General features: G+C 37.9%; 3 protein-coding genes across 5 annotated transcripts; 1 reads left to right on the forward strand and 2 right to left on the reverse strand.

The window, feature by feature from the left end:
• Positions 1 to 277: 277 nt before the first annotated feature.
• On the reverse strand, positions 278 to 5,823 carry LOC129760588 (transportin-3). Of its 2 annotated transcripts, XM_055758246.1 has the most exons (6): positions 5,290 to 5,823; positions 3,307 to 4,386; positions 3,074 to 3,240; positions 2,281 to 2,337; positions 783 to 2,138; positions 278 to 704 (listed from the first exon to the last, which is right to left on the reverse strand). In XM_055758246.1, exons 1-6 carry the CDS (start codon positions 5,401 to 5,403, stop codon positions 644 to 646), a joined length of 2,835 nt encoding a protein of 944 aa, XP_055614221.1. In that variant the 5' UTR covers positions 5,404 to 5,823; the 3' UTR covers positions 278 to 643. The 2 variants fall into 2 exon arrangements, with proteins under 2 accessions (XP_055614221.1, XP_055614222.1); XM_055758247.1 differs by lacking the exon at positions 2,281 to 2,337.
• An 846-nt stretch (positions 5,824 to 6,669) lies between these two features.
• Positions 6,670 to 10,101, forward strand: LOC129760589 (bromodomain-containing protein 8). 2 transcript variants are annotated; one of them, XM_055758248.1, is made up of 3 exons: positions 6,670 to 6,824; positions 6,898 to 7,996; positions 8,096 to 10,101. In XM_055758248.1, exons 2-3 carry the CDS (start codon positions 6,905 to 6,907, stop codon positions 9,971 to 9,973), a joined length of 2,970 nt encoding a protein of 989 aa, XP_055614223.1. In that variant the 5' UTR covers positions 6,670 to 6,824; positions 6,898 to 6,904; the 3' UTR covers positions 9,974 to 10,101. The 2 variants fall into 2 exon arrangements, with proteins under 2 accessions (XP_055614223.1, XP_055614224.1); XM_055758249.1 differs by having other exon boundaries at positions 6,684 to 6,837.
• On the reverse strand, positions 9,514 to 12,237 carry LOC129760591 (transcription termination factor 5, mitochondrial). The gene is made up of 4 exons (XM_055758250.1): positions 11,886 to 12,237; positions 10,822 to 11,794; positions 10,531 to 10,755; positions 9,514 to 10,453 (listed from the first exon to the last, which is right to left on the reverse strand). The coding sequence occupies exons 1-4, from the start codon at positions 12,004 to 12,006 to the stop codon at positions 10,171 to 10,173; spliced, it is 1,602 nt and encodes a 533-aa protein (XP_055614225.1). The 5' UTR covers positions 12,007 to 12,237; the 3' UTR covers positions 9,514 to 10,170.
• Positions 12,238 to 12,938: the final 701 nt, after the last annotated feature.

Consider the following 12,938-nt stretch of genomic DNA (forward strand, 5'->3'; position numbering starts at 1 on the left):
CGGGCCCTAAGGGTATCCAGTAGCCAAGCCCTCGTTTGACCATACCTTTCACACGTCCATACAACATGATCGATGTCGATGCTGAATGTACTTATGTTAATTTTAAGAGAATTTCAAAAATATAATATTTTCTTGGCTTTATCGGGATTTTTGTAATGCATTCACCAGTGCGACAATGCAAGATCTACACCAATGGCCGTAAAAATAATTAACGTTACGCTGAGGTCGAAGGAAGTTCTCAATTTATTATACTCATACAAACAACAGAAGTATGCATTCGTCACATTTTTTTTAATGTTTATTCATTGTTTTTGTGGTACAATCATAGTCAATTGTAATAGTCATTTTCAATATTTAAGACATTTCCTATGAACTCTCGTACTGCACTCTTCATTATATTCCTACTTGCATCAATTGCTAAATATTCTAACGAATCCATCTATTTAGGTATTACTTTTACTAAAATAATCGCCTACGTTAGGAAGAAATACAATTTCTATTGTATCAGTAGATATAGGAAAGAAAAAAAAATATATGTACACGATAAAATAGATTATCTCATACACGCGCATTCCGTCCAGAATCATACTACACAAAGGAAAACGCCTCAGAATCAATGAAAGACTGTATCGTCTTTTCAATCTTATCGGTATAGTCGTGCAAATTCTTGTAGAGCTTGCGTAGCCGCTCGTGAAGTTTCAGACCTTAAAAAAAGAAAAGAATCGTTATTAATTTATACAATAAATAACCAAACCCATAACAACTCTCAGCACACTACTCACTTGATAATGTTATCGACGAACTCTATCATCTGTTCGTTAGTGACCGTTATGCTACCGCCACTGTTCTTTTTAGGAAGTGCATCGACTGCTTTCCGTATGTAACCCTCCAATTGTTGTGGGTTCAAGTGCTTCATTTCAACAAACACATCAGCCACGTCAGGCAGCATATATGAGTGGAGGCAGAAAACGGACGCATACAGTAGGTTCATGATGAGTGATTCACCATGTTGTAGCAATATGCCATGAACAATCGTCCGGAGCTCATTGGCACGATCATGTCGTCCATAACCCAGCAGACTACAGAAAAATCTCATCACTGATAGATTCGCATCCCGATGATCCAGTGTGCAGGCCAAAAGTCCACACTGGATGATCGGTGCCACCAATGGACTTTGCAGCAGTTGAAATGGTGAACGTTGAATGAATCGTGCAACTAATCGGAAAAAGTCGTCCACCATGTCGGGATTATTCTTTAGTCCGTTTTCGACTTGCAGAACTTGGAAAGTTGGTTCAATGAAAGCTTGAAGCATGTTTAACAATCCTTGTATACAACTAGCTTCGCATGCAAACTCATCAACAAGAATACTTCCTAGGTACAGCAGACAGCTGTGATTATGACCTGAGTAAATAGTTATAATCTGTTTGACCAATGTTTCCAAAATCGGTATTGCCTGTTGCCCAATGCAACGAATTGCGTATCTGATGCAGCGAACAATGCGTTCCATTACTTTAGAGTCATTTTTGTACCGTTCCATCGCTTGCGAGAGAACAGACCAATTGGTCACAATAACGAACACACAAGGATTCACTTCATTTGCTGGCACCGTTGGATTCACGTGGCGATAGATGGATGCCAAGCGATCAACCCAGAACGTTGGATCGTGTCGTTCTTTCTTAAGAACTAACCCATCATCTTCGCCGCTTATTAGCTGACTAAGTGGTTGTACCTGGAAGTTACACAGCTCCTGCATAGCTGGGGTCAACTGCTCAGCCGGGAGCCTTCCGATAATAATAGATATACCTTTGAGTAGACCAATGGCTGATTCCATTTGAATTTCAAACCCGTCCAAACAGCGTGCAATTTCCATCAGACCAGATATATGACCCAACATGTGTTTCTGGCACGCGGCACAAATTGATTGCAACGCATTAGCCGCAGCAGTTGCTAATCCGTTTTTCTGCTGAAGAGCACATAATAAAAAATTTAGAATCGGCTCTAAAGTTTCCGAATTGGAATCGATCCAATCGCAGAGCTCCCCCAAGATGTTAATCGACGTATAACGGATGGCAATGTGACAGTTATCTGGCAGGTTCAGGATTGCTTCTACTACTTTCGGTACCACCTCGCTTTCCTCACTGTAAATAAAGAATGGGAAAAAGAAAGAAAGAAAAGAAAACCAACACGATTATGATTAGCGATCAAAGCGTCCTTCAGGAAGTAGGAAAAGCCGCGAGGTTCGCGTTGCTGTCTTGTGGCCTTTCCGTTGATGATAATCACCAGAGTTGGTTGAATCTGGATGCTGGTATGTCACGCTCTCCCAATTGCATAATCTCTCTGTTGTAAAGTTTTGGAATGAAAATAGCGAATTCGAGAAGAGTTAGGAAAACGTTCGTACAGGCTAGTAAAGCTAGCAATAAAACAAAAAATTAATAAACTTAAAATAATTGTTTCCTGTAAAAGCAATTGAATTCATGATAGCAATATGTTAGCTACAGTTAAAAAAAAAGATATCAAAGCCATGATCTCATAGATCGTGGTTTATATTCTTATTTTATTTTTAAATTATTTAAATAGTTTTCCGTATCAATACATAACTTGATGAACATTTTTGTGAAATATCTTGTTTCAAGGGAGCGCAATTTGTTAACTAATTATTTCGTTTGTTTTAAATGATTCTATGACCAACCTTAGAGGCTTATAAAAACGTTTGAAAATGGGTCTAAAGTTTCACGTATCCAAATATTAATATAAATTGCCAATTTATTAAGATACGGTAAAGTCAACTTCATTATTTTAACTGACATTTTTACAGTTTCTTTTTGCGTGACATCTTAATGTTTTTAAGAAAGTAATTTTTTTATTGCTAGCTATTATTGGCTTCGAAAGAAAGCAGTCATAAATGTAGGATTATACATTTGGGAGCGCCTGGACAACAACAAGTTACAACAACCAATCCATTAGAAAGAAAAATAGCTATTATTGTCTACAGATCCTACATTTACGACCACCACCAAAATAGATGAAAAGAAAGACAGCAATTGAATGGTACGACTGTTAGCATTATACGTACGGTAAAATATTACGGCCAACATTTTCCATGATGAACAGCGCAGCTTCGCTCGATTCCCAAGTAACATTTGGGCTCTGTAGAATCAGAAACATTTGCTTGAAGCAACTTATCGAACTGACAATAAATATCACATCCTTAATTATCTCCGAAACTTTGAAGCGGAAATCCTGAAATGATCATCAGCGTAAGATTAATATGTCCCTAACTTAATCGCTGGTGTTTATTTTAACTACCTTGAAAGAATCTCCTTCCTCTATAAGTCCTTCGTGATCAGCTTCCATTTGACAGTGTTTGTAGAGAGCGGCGATCAATCGCTCTACGTACGGTTTGAAGTGAGCTGTAAGAGCTTCGTTGTTGCGTTGGTACAGATCCTCGCTCAATCTGTACCACATATTGAAGGTAATTTCAGCAACTTCGAAATCATAGTGTGCAACGCAGACCAGCACCAGATCAAGGCTTTTTATTGAATAATGAGGCGTTGTGCCTTCCGATGCAGCCACCATGCGCACAAGATTACTTTCCACTAGCACGGTAAACAATCGGCACAGATTCATCGACTTGTCAAGATCCTCCTGAGCCACAGACATGTTATATGCTTCTTCTAACGAGAGTACTCCAGTGAACAGCTTGACATCCAAGCCATTGCTGTTGTTGTTCATTTCCAGACAGTTCAAAAGTGCACATAAGCAATCCGTTGCAGCATCATGAATCTCCGGCTTTGTATTGACGTTAGCTAGAATTTGGAACGAGTACGCCACTATCATATTATCGTCGATTTGGGTCAATTTAAATGCATTTATTTGGACCCAGGAAGTAAAACACTTCAAAATCTTCGTCTGCAAAATTTCGTTTTCGTTGCAGTTCATCAAGCACAGCAACAGGTAATCGCAAACCAGATTAGAATCGGTCTCAAGTTCTGTCAAAACGTCTTTCCTTCGATTGGCCCCTAGGCGTAGGTAGCGTGAGTTGATTTCTTCCGGGATAAGGGTTAACAGCTCAATGACGGCATTCATCATGTGTGGATTGTTAGAAAATCTTTCCAGTAGGGTGACGACCGGTTTGTGCCAAGAAGACATCAGTAGCGCTAGATCGGCCAAAGCCAGCGAAAGCTGCGTTACGATGACCGGTTTCGTTTCGAGGGTTATGTGGCTAATGTGTTCCAGCAAGCTCTGTCGCAGTGAATCGTGGGCGGATTCTGGCAGTTCGTGAAATGAATTCTGTATCTTATTCCGCATGGTTTGCGACGCAAATATGCAGGAGTTGAGATCATGTTTCTGCTGCAACAACTGATCGGCGATTTCCCAAGAATGTATCTGAAAAAAAACGAGACCAAATAATGAACACGATTGAAAATAGAGTTTTTTCATAGGAAAAATTTCTTTAGGAGAATGACAGAGCAAACTCCGTAAGCTACAAAATCTACCAATTAGTTTTCTAAACCCGAAGGGTCTTAAACCTGGTATTGTCAGCTCAATTTAAATCAGAAACAAGCCGTTGAATTTTAACATAATGTTTTTTCTGTGATTTTCTTTTGAAATTTTCAAATCTTTATTAGAAAATTAAAGGTTTTATGCGAGAATCAACCTCTAAGAATAAACTAATTTTTTGAAATTTTACTTGGGTGGTTAGTCGATTATTATAGCGCTATGATAAAAGGATAGGGTATCGGGTGAAATATAAATCTTACCTATACAGCCGATTTATATTTAATTCAAGGAGATTCATTATCTTAATCGATGTATAACACCCGAGAATAGAAACGATAAATTTTCAGAAATTTACTTAAAGCTAACAGGGTATGAGTATGCTCACTGCAACCATATTAAATTATTAGAAATTTTATACACACGTATTTTCAAATACACAAAATATTTTTAAGACATCAGCTGATACATAGTTTTACTACCAATGTTTTGTTAAAACCTTTTTGACCTTGGTATTTGTTAAAGATTACTAAATTACGAAATTTGTAAACTTTTCCCCAACTCAACCGTTTCAGTTAATAAAATTAAAAAAGCCCCTAAATCGTTCCTGTTCAACTGTATATTCTCATCCTTGTCTCTGTCAAATTGTCCTTCTTGACCCCAACTGTGATTTTGTATCAATGGGGACGTTAAATCAATAAATTACTAGAAGTTGCTTCGATTTCAATGAAAATTTCAGAAGATAAACAAACACAATATGTATATCATATCATACTTATAAGGAATACTCACCGATTTTTGAAATTCCTCCAACCACTTCGACGCCTTTTCTTTCTCCTGTTTGTTCGGATTATTATACAAAGTATAGACTCCCTGCAAAACAGCTTCCGCTGTCGGATGATCCATTTCAATGGGCCGCTTCAGTAAATTTTTTTAGCGGAATAAAATAAATCACTTCCGATTTTGAGGTGTAAGGATGTTTCAAATCGTAGATCCTTTCCAGGAATTTTCACACGAAACAATCGAGTTGTTTGCCTTTGCTGCTTCCTTCCTAGTCAAGCCTGGCTCTATGAACGTTTTATTTTTTGCACGCCTTCTGCCAAAGCCACAAAATGAACCTCTCGGAATCTTTTCACTGCCTTTTTAACAACGATATGGGTCGTTCAGCTTCTTGACGACTGTGGAAAATGATTCACCGGAACTTTCCGATGCAGCTTAACACTAAAATGAACCGAATTATCCACTATTTAACACCATATTTTAAACGAAACAATTTAGTGAAAATCCGAGAGTGTCAAACGCGCCGTAGAAGTTTCTAAAGTTTCTGTGGCAATCGACGAACAACAACGAGGCTGCCTTCGAGATTGGTCGATTTTTTTCCAACTTTCGTCGATTTATTCGTCACAGTTCTTCCCAGGTGGCGCAGTTTAAATAATCGAATATTCTGTTTTACCCAAATATGCGAACGGTTGGAATAATACTGAGGCTTTAAAAAATATGTTCGTTCAGCGCTTGTTGGCGAAGGTTTATTTTTTAAAAACTGTATTATACCGACATTCATGTTCAGGGGGTACAGGTACAATCCAATTTAATTTACCTATAGTGATACAGTGCCTCAAGCGATGGTAGAAAAGAAAAATATTCAAAGATATCACAGGCCGTATACGGAGAGAAATAATTAGCACTTTTTGTATACATAATATTCACAAAAAATCTACCTGATTTTAATTCGATGAAAATTCGTACATACATACATAAATAAATATATATATATATATATATATTTAGAATACCCGCAAAGCATTTCTTTCTATCAATAAAAATCGTACACAGTTTCTTAATATATTAATTCTGAGCGCACGATACCATTTTTATGCATTAAACCATTAAACTGTATAAGCGTGTAATCTGCAAAAGATTGCTTTTAGCAGAGGAACGCTACTGCCACCTAGCTAAGTTACGCAAAATCATTGCAAGGCATTCCACTCGATTTCAAAGTTCGTTTATAAATGTAGGCTATATATAGCCTAAAGGCTTGGCTCTAAATTGAATTTTGAGCTAAGTTCTATGGTTTACTATTCTTTCATGAAATTATTCTGTCTTTCCTGTTTGCATAAAATTTAAAAAAAAAAAATAGTTTTACGAATTTGTCCGTAGGTATTAAAATTGGTGCTGCTAGCGCGAATTTTTGGCGTCGTCTCAGACAACATTCGCGAAACATTTTGCTTGCATTGAAAAAATACGTAAATTTCGAATTTCAAGCATAACGCGCTTATTTTGGTTGTGATCGATGTTATGAGGTGATGTTTCAGCACAAGGTTATAAAGGTAATAACTAAAAGTAAGGGTCTGATCTCTTAAAAAAAAGACAAAAAGCATTAACCCTTCTTGATTTTTTTAGTATAACAATGAGCAACAATCACATAACATCCGTACAGGAACGGCTCCAGCTGAAGCGTGTCCCGTTGGATAAATGGTCCACCAAGGAGAAACTATGTTTGGCCTCAGCTGTGGCATGCAGTGGAGATCAAAACTGGATGTCGGTGAGCAGGGCTTTAAAAATGCTCTGCGGTACTAACCGGCCGGCAGATTGGTTTTCGCAAAAATCTTGTGCAGCCCAATACGGAAAACTGCTGGAAAATGTGGAAACACCCAAAAGGAAAAAGCGAACCGCTTCCGAAAGAGAAGGTGTTTCGGCAGTTGAAACGCCGGGAGAATCAATTTTGAGGAAATTGACCCAGGAACGAGTAATTGAATTAAAGAAAATAATTCAAGAGGAAGCTCAACAGTACACCAAAGTTAAGGAGGACATAATTCTTATTCAAAGTGGTGTCACGGATGAAAAGAAGCTCCGCGAGATGTGGAAGCAAATCGAAATGGAAAAGGCTCAGAAGGAAAAGGAACAAATATTACACGCCCAATGGCTGAAAGAAAGAGAAGAGAAGAAACTTGAATTGGAACGTCAATGGAGACCACTTTTTCCAAACTCTCCAAATCCAGCCAAAGGAACGGGACTGACACCTGGGGCTATAATTAAAATCAAAGAAGATACAGATGACGATAGTCAAAGTTCATGTAAATCTGGAACATCCCCGCTATTGACTTCTTTACTGAAAAGTCCTACGGCAAATCCATCGAACAGCCCAAATTTAACGGGTTCCAGCGGAAAAGCAGCTTCTTCACCTACGATAACGAACTTACTTACAGGTGGTAACAGTGCCTTGATGACCATTCAAGGTAAAAATTTGTTCCCTTCTCCAACTAAGAATACTCCAGCATTGAGCCAACAGTTGTCGGATGCTAGTCCGAGCAGCTCAAAACTTCAGGACGTAGGATCGCTTCCCGAAGAATCAGTCCCGAAACGAGCTAATGACATTCTTAGCCAAGGCGAACAACAGGCTGGTCCAATTGCTTCGATTTCAAGTCAGAGCAAGGAAGAGGAGATGGAAATCGATACGGACAATGTTGATCCAGCTAAAGATCTGATGGCTGTTTTTCAGGTAACTCATGTTTTTAATAATCTCAGCTTGAAGAAAATTCATTACCGGTAATTATATACTAGGAAGAATTCTCAACAAACACATTTGATATTTTCTCAGGAACTCATGCCAGAAGAATTGGACGAGATTCTCAACGAAGATAATGCAATGATCCTTGAGGATGAAATCTTAGAAAATGTTGTCGATTCGATAATGGAGGAAGCGGAATCAATGAAAGATAAAATCAATGTTCTGAGTGATGAAACACTTACAGAAAGTGTTGTAGAACCAGCTTCATCAGCAACCATTGGACAAGAAGAGCAATCAAACCCGGATAGGACCGGTTCAAAAAACGAGGAAACTATTCCTGAGAACGCGAAGGGTATATATCTGAAATCGGTAGAAACAACATCATTGTCTCCTAAACGACAGTCTGATTCGGTTGATAGTGAGCAGCAATCAATACAAAACGAAGATATCATTCAACCAAAAGAAGATGAGGGTGAAAAGGCTTTTTCCGATGGCTCAGATAAACCGGACGCTACTCAGGAAGGGGAGTCGAGTTTGCAGTCTTTAGTTGACAGAGTGGAAGATTCGAAAGAGTGTGAAGTTATTCGTATAGAAGGTAGCAGTTCTAATTCACCAATAACGAATCTCCCGACAGAGGAGAACAAAACGGTTGAAGAAAATTTGGTTGTTATGTCTGACCTTATCAAGGAAGACGATAGTCCTTGCGATTTGAAAACTGAAACTGAAACCGAAACTGAAGACTCAGAAGATAAACCTCTAGCGCATTTAGAGACTACTCCAACTGATGCACACAAGAGAGAATTTAAAACAGAAGATGATATGGATGAAAAGAGGGAAAATGCCGAGGTACCGGTTGATGAATCTAGCAACAGCTCTCATATCATAGAAAGTAAATCTAAAGAGGAAATCGACAGCAACATCTCAGAAGCAGAAGCTGCGAGAGCCAAAAAGGAAGCCTTTGAAAAGTTAGCTGCTGAGTATGATTTCAAAGACGAAGAAGAACCTATCGTTCCTTTATCCATTCAAAAATCCAAGGAAGAAAAACACGTACCGGAAGAAGATGTTTCTATGGAAGTACAAGCAAATTTTGAAGAGCCTGTTGAACAGAAAGATTCTGTACAAAAGCATCCTGAAGAATCAATTGCTATAGCTATTACCGATACCGATGATGATTCACTTATCGAAATGAAAATATCTAAAACCAAACGGGATTATTCGCGACGTCGACCAACTGAGGAAACCGCAAAGTCGAAAGAAGATTCTTCTCAGGTACTGAAAAGCGAAGAAAATGAGGGAAGATCTCTTCGAAAACTTCGAGACCGCGATAGATCCGAAAGCCCGTTTGTACTTCTTGACGATGATGTTAGCGATAAGATGAAGCGTAGCTACTCTTCCACCCCAGTCATTGATTCTATTCCAAGTTCTCCGGTATCCAGTGAGGATCGCGAGTATCGCACATGGAAAAAATCTATACTTAATGTTCATTCTAAAATTTGTTCACTGCGATATGCATCAGGTTTTACAAAACCATTACCCGAAGAACATATCTCGGAACTTATCTATCGCCCAATGGATTTGTCAATAATAAAGAAAAACATCGAAAACGGAACCATTCGTAGCACGGCGGAATATCAGCGCGAACTAATGCTTATATGTACGAATGCAGTCATGCTCAATAGAGTAGATATTTGTTCTCCAACAGCAGCTCGTGTTTTGCTCAATGAAAGCACTACCCTTATCGAGGCTAGCTTGCAGGATGTGATAACGAGGCAACACCAGCAGCTACTACCTGCAGTCATTAAACCCGCCGTATCTACTCCAATGCGCGAAAAAGAGATAGAAACACGTTCGACTCCCGCAGTACTTACGGTTCCAACAGCCACCGCAGGTAGCAGCGTCAACAAGCGAAGCTCTCGAAGCAGCAAGAGTACTAACACGCGCAGCTCAACTTCTGGGTCGCGTATTTAGTTTACTAGACGAAGGATGAAGAAAAATTTGGTAAGTACATACATATTTTTTTCAAAATATGAAAAATCAAAAGATTCCGCCTGCATTCGATTTCTGTACGGAATATAGTTTACCGATCATTTCCCAAACAATAATGTTATTGATCCGAAACATCCATTTAAGCTATTTTTAAATTTAATTAACATTAATAGAAAGTGTTAATCTGAAATAGTGCTTTTTGGAGCTTTTTTGCCGTATTTATATTCTTTCTTCAATGTCTGCGGCATATCGATGTTCGTAGTAGTTGTTGCATCACTCTGCTGGATCTGATCTGGCCAAACTCCATCACCAGTGAAATGAAAATCCAATTCCACCAAATACAAACACAGCGACAGCATCTGTTCTGGAGTAACATTCGACAGCTCAATACCCAGATCTTCGTATGGTTCTTGTTGATACTTGCAAGCAATTAATTTTTCCAATTTTTCGCTTATTCGTGTCCTAGAATGAAATTGAACAATGGAAAAATGTGTTTGAAGAGGAAACATGCTCAAAGTAAACAAGAGAAATTTACTCACACGGGGTATAACAAAAGGTACATATTCTCGTAAATGTGATCTATTTTAAAGCTTTTCGATTTGAGGTATTCCAACGATTCCTGCATTTGCACTATCGGAACATGATACCAGTTCTGGTGACGTTTCAAACGTTGGAGAGCGTCATCATCATTCCTATCGAATATTTCGTTTAAATAGTGAGCAACATCTTTTCCCTTCGTTCGATCATAACCATCCCTAACGTATCTGCAAATAGGAAAAACATATAATAAAAACAAAAAACTTTTAATATATGTATTAAAAAAAACTTACTTTTCAAAGCACTGTGAATGACTTGATAGCACGTTTAAAGATGCGCAGCGCACTTTGAGTTGATGAAGGAAATCCAACCTAACGATAGCCTTTTTCTGGAAAGCTATTAGCTTGACTATCCTTGGATGGTTAGATAAGACTTCGAATTCTTTTGTTTTACGAAGTTGCTGAATTCTGGCTAGAATTGATGCAGGAGCCAGCGTTAGAATAGATGAAAATTTCAATACTCCCGCTTCGGCAATTCCATGTTCTTGAAGAAGAGTTTGTATTTCTTTCACGTTATCACAGGGAACCATCAGAATTTTTGGTTGTTTCAATACCAGCTCCCGAATACTGACGTCTGCTATTTTCGGTACGGTGTTTGGAAAACGTAACAAATTTTCCGGATCGGCGTAGAGAAGAAAGAAGTTCGCCACTATTTTATCTCTGCTAAATTTATAGTCGTGTTGTAGAATATCCAATACTCGTTGTGTGTGTCCAAAACTTTTATGTTTTATTTTAGAGTATGATTTCCATAGCTTAGCACTCTCTTGATCATTAAGACTGAGCCTTTGGCGCAAAAACGTATCCATAAATAATTCTCTTAAGGATTGTAGCTCTAAATCGGCAGAAGATTTTATGTCGGGGAATACTCCAGTATCAAACTGTTTTTTAAGTTGCTCCACCATATCCAAATCTGCTGGAATAAGTTTGTTCTTTTTGAGAGTATCAATTGTCTTTTTTATAATTGTGATGTACTTAGATATTGTAAGTAAATTCAATGTCTCTACTAAACCACATTCTCTCAATATTGTTGTACGATTTTCTATCGTGATCAAATGAAGTGTTAACAGCTTGGGATATGCTAGTATTTCACTATTGTCTGCATTTATATATTTTAGGTAGCTAACTTTTCTTTTTATATCAGTCGGGCTCAAATCCATCAGAAAGCTGTGTTTAGCGAGGTATTTATACATGGTAGAATCGTTCATATCTGTAATTTGATGTTTGAATTAATAGTGTAAATTTTTCCGAAAGTCGTCATTGCTCAACTTATTTTATTTAGTGCGAATATTTGTACTTACTGAATAGCGGTGAATAAAACTTAGTGGCCTCGTGTAAATTGCCAAAACCTGCATCTGTGGTGTATAAACGTGGAAAGTATTTTGATCTGTTTATCAAAAGTCTAAACCTGGCCGTATTCATGATGTTATAATTGTTTTAAATCTATTAAAAACGCAATCACTGTTATTGCTTTTATTACGTTTGTGCGGCCGGTGCATGCAGCATTCACCCGTGTAAAAAATGTTTTGGTTATTTTCGATTTGTCAGAACAAACACGCTTAAGAAAGAAAACTCATATTAGGGAAACTCCTCCGAATACCAGATGAATTGCGAGAATTGCAAGCTCTACTTCAAATGTTCAGAAATAGCTTAGAGTTGTATTTATTTGTTTTGCTGTATTACTTAACTTCGTCTCAAGTTTATGAAAATAAAAATCATTTCTATAATATTAACCTAAACTATTGTAAAATTCCGATAACTTTAATATATATTCCCATCTAATTGTCGGAAAAAAAAATCTACTCTGTTATTGCTATTGTTGTAGTTTAAAATTTGGCTGATGTTATACAGACACCGTTCGATTTTGGAAGGAGTATGACATTTGGCATAAAGCCATTTAGCATCAAGCCATTTGGTATAAAAGCCATTTGACATTAAGGCTATTTGGCATAAAAGCCTTTTGGCAACTTTCAACCGTGTGGTGACTATTTAATGAAACTTGCAAGATTTCCTTTTAAATTTTGCGGCGTTGTCGCAAACATCGTGGATGCAGGGGGTGAGGCGGCCCAAAGCCGCCGAGGCTTCCAAATCCGACGTGGCCGCCGACCCGCCATCGGAAGCGGCGGCCTTATTACATATTGGTCTAGGTCAGTGGTCGGCAACCTTTTGAATCAGAAGAGCCAAAAACTTCAGATTTTCAAATTTTCAGAGTTTGAAAGAGCCACATTAAAGATTTATAGTTTTGTTTTTATTATCTTTCCTTGACCTGATTTCGGTGAACTATACATTCTAATAGGAAGAATATCAAATGAAAGTAATGAAAACTATAGACGGATAGATTAGATTAGGAAGCA

Source organism: Uranotaenia lowii, unplaced genomic scaffold (assembly GCF_029784155.1).
Source record: "Uranotaenia lowii strain MFRU-FL unplaced genomic scaffold, ASM2978415v1 HiC_scaffold_671, whole genome shotgun sequence".
NCBI classification, from domain to species: domain Eukaryota; kingdom Metazoa; phylum Arthropoda; class Insecta; order Diptera; family Culicidae; genus Uranotaenia; species Uranotaenia lowii.

Bases quoted from the DNA above. Each gene is read 5' to 3' on its own strand.
- LOC129760588 (XM_055758246.1), bottom strand. From the start codon at position 5,403: ATGGATCATCCGACAGCGGAAGCTGTTTTGCAGGGAGTCTATACTTTG. The intron at 4,387-5,289 runs GTGAGTATTCCT...GTTTTTTTTCAG, and splicing joins TGGAGGAATTTCAAAAATCG to ATACATTCTTGGGAAATCGC. The intron at 705-782 runs GTGAGTAGTGTG...TCTTTTTTTAAG, and splicing joins TTCGTCGATAACATTATCAA to GTCTGAAACTTCACGAGCGG.
- LOC129760589 (XM_055758248.1), top strand. From the start codon at position 6,905: ATGAGCAACAATCACATAACATCCGTACAGGAACGGCTCCAGCTGAAG. The intron at 7,997-8,095 runs GTAACTCATGTT...ATATTTTCTCAG, and splicing joins ATCTGATGGCTGTTTTTCAG to GAACTCATGCCAGAAGAATT.
- LOC129760591 (XM_055758250.1), bottom strand. From the start codon at position 12,006: ATGAATACGGCCAGGTTTAGACTTTTGATAAACAGATCAAAATACTTT. The intron at 11,795-11,885 runs GTAAGTACAAAT...ATCAAATTACAG, and splicing joins GTTTTATTCACCGCTATTCA to ATATGAACGATTCTACCATG. The intron at 10,756-10,821 runs GTAAGTTTTTTT...TCCTATTTGCAG, and splicing joins CATTCACAGTGCTTTGAAAA to ATACGTTAGGGATGGTTATG.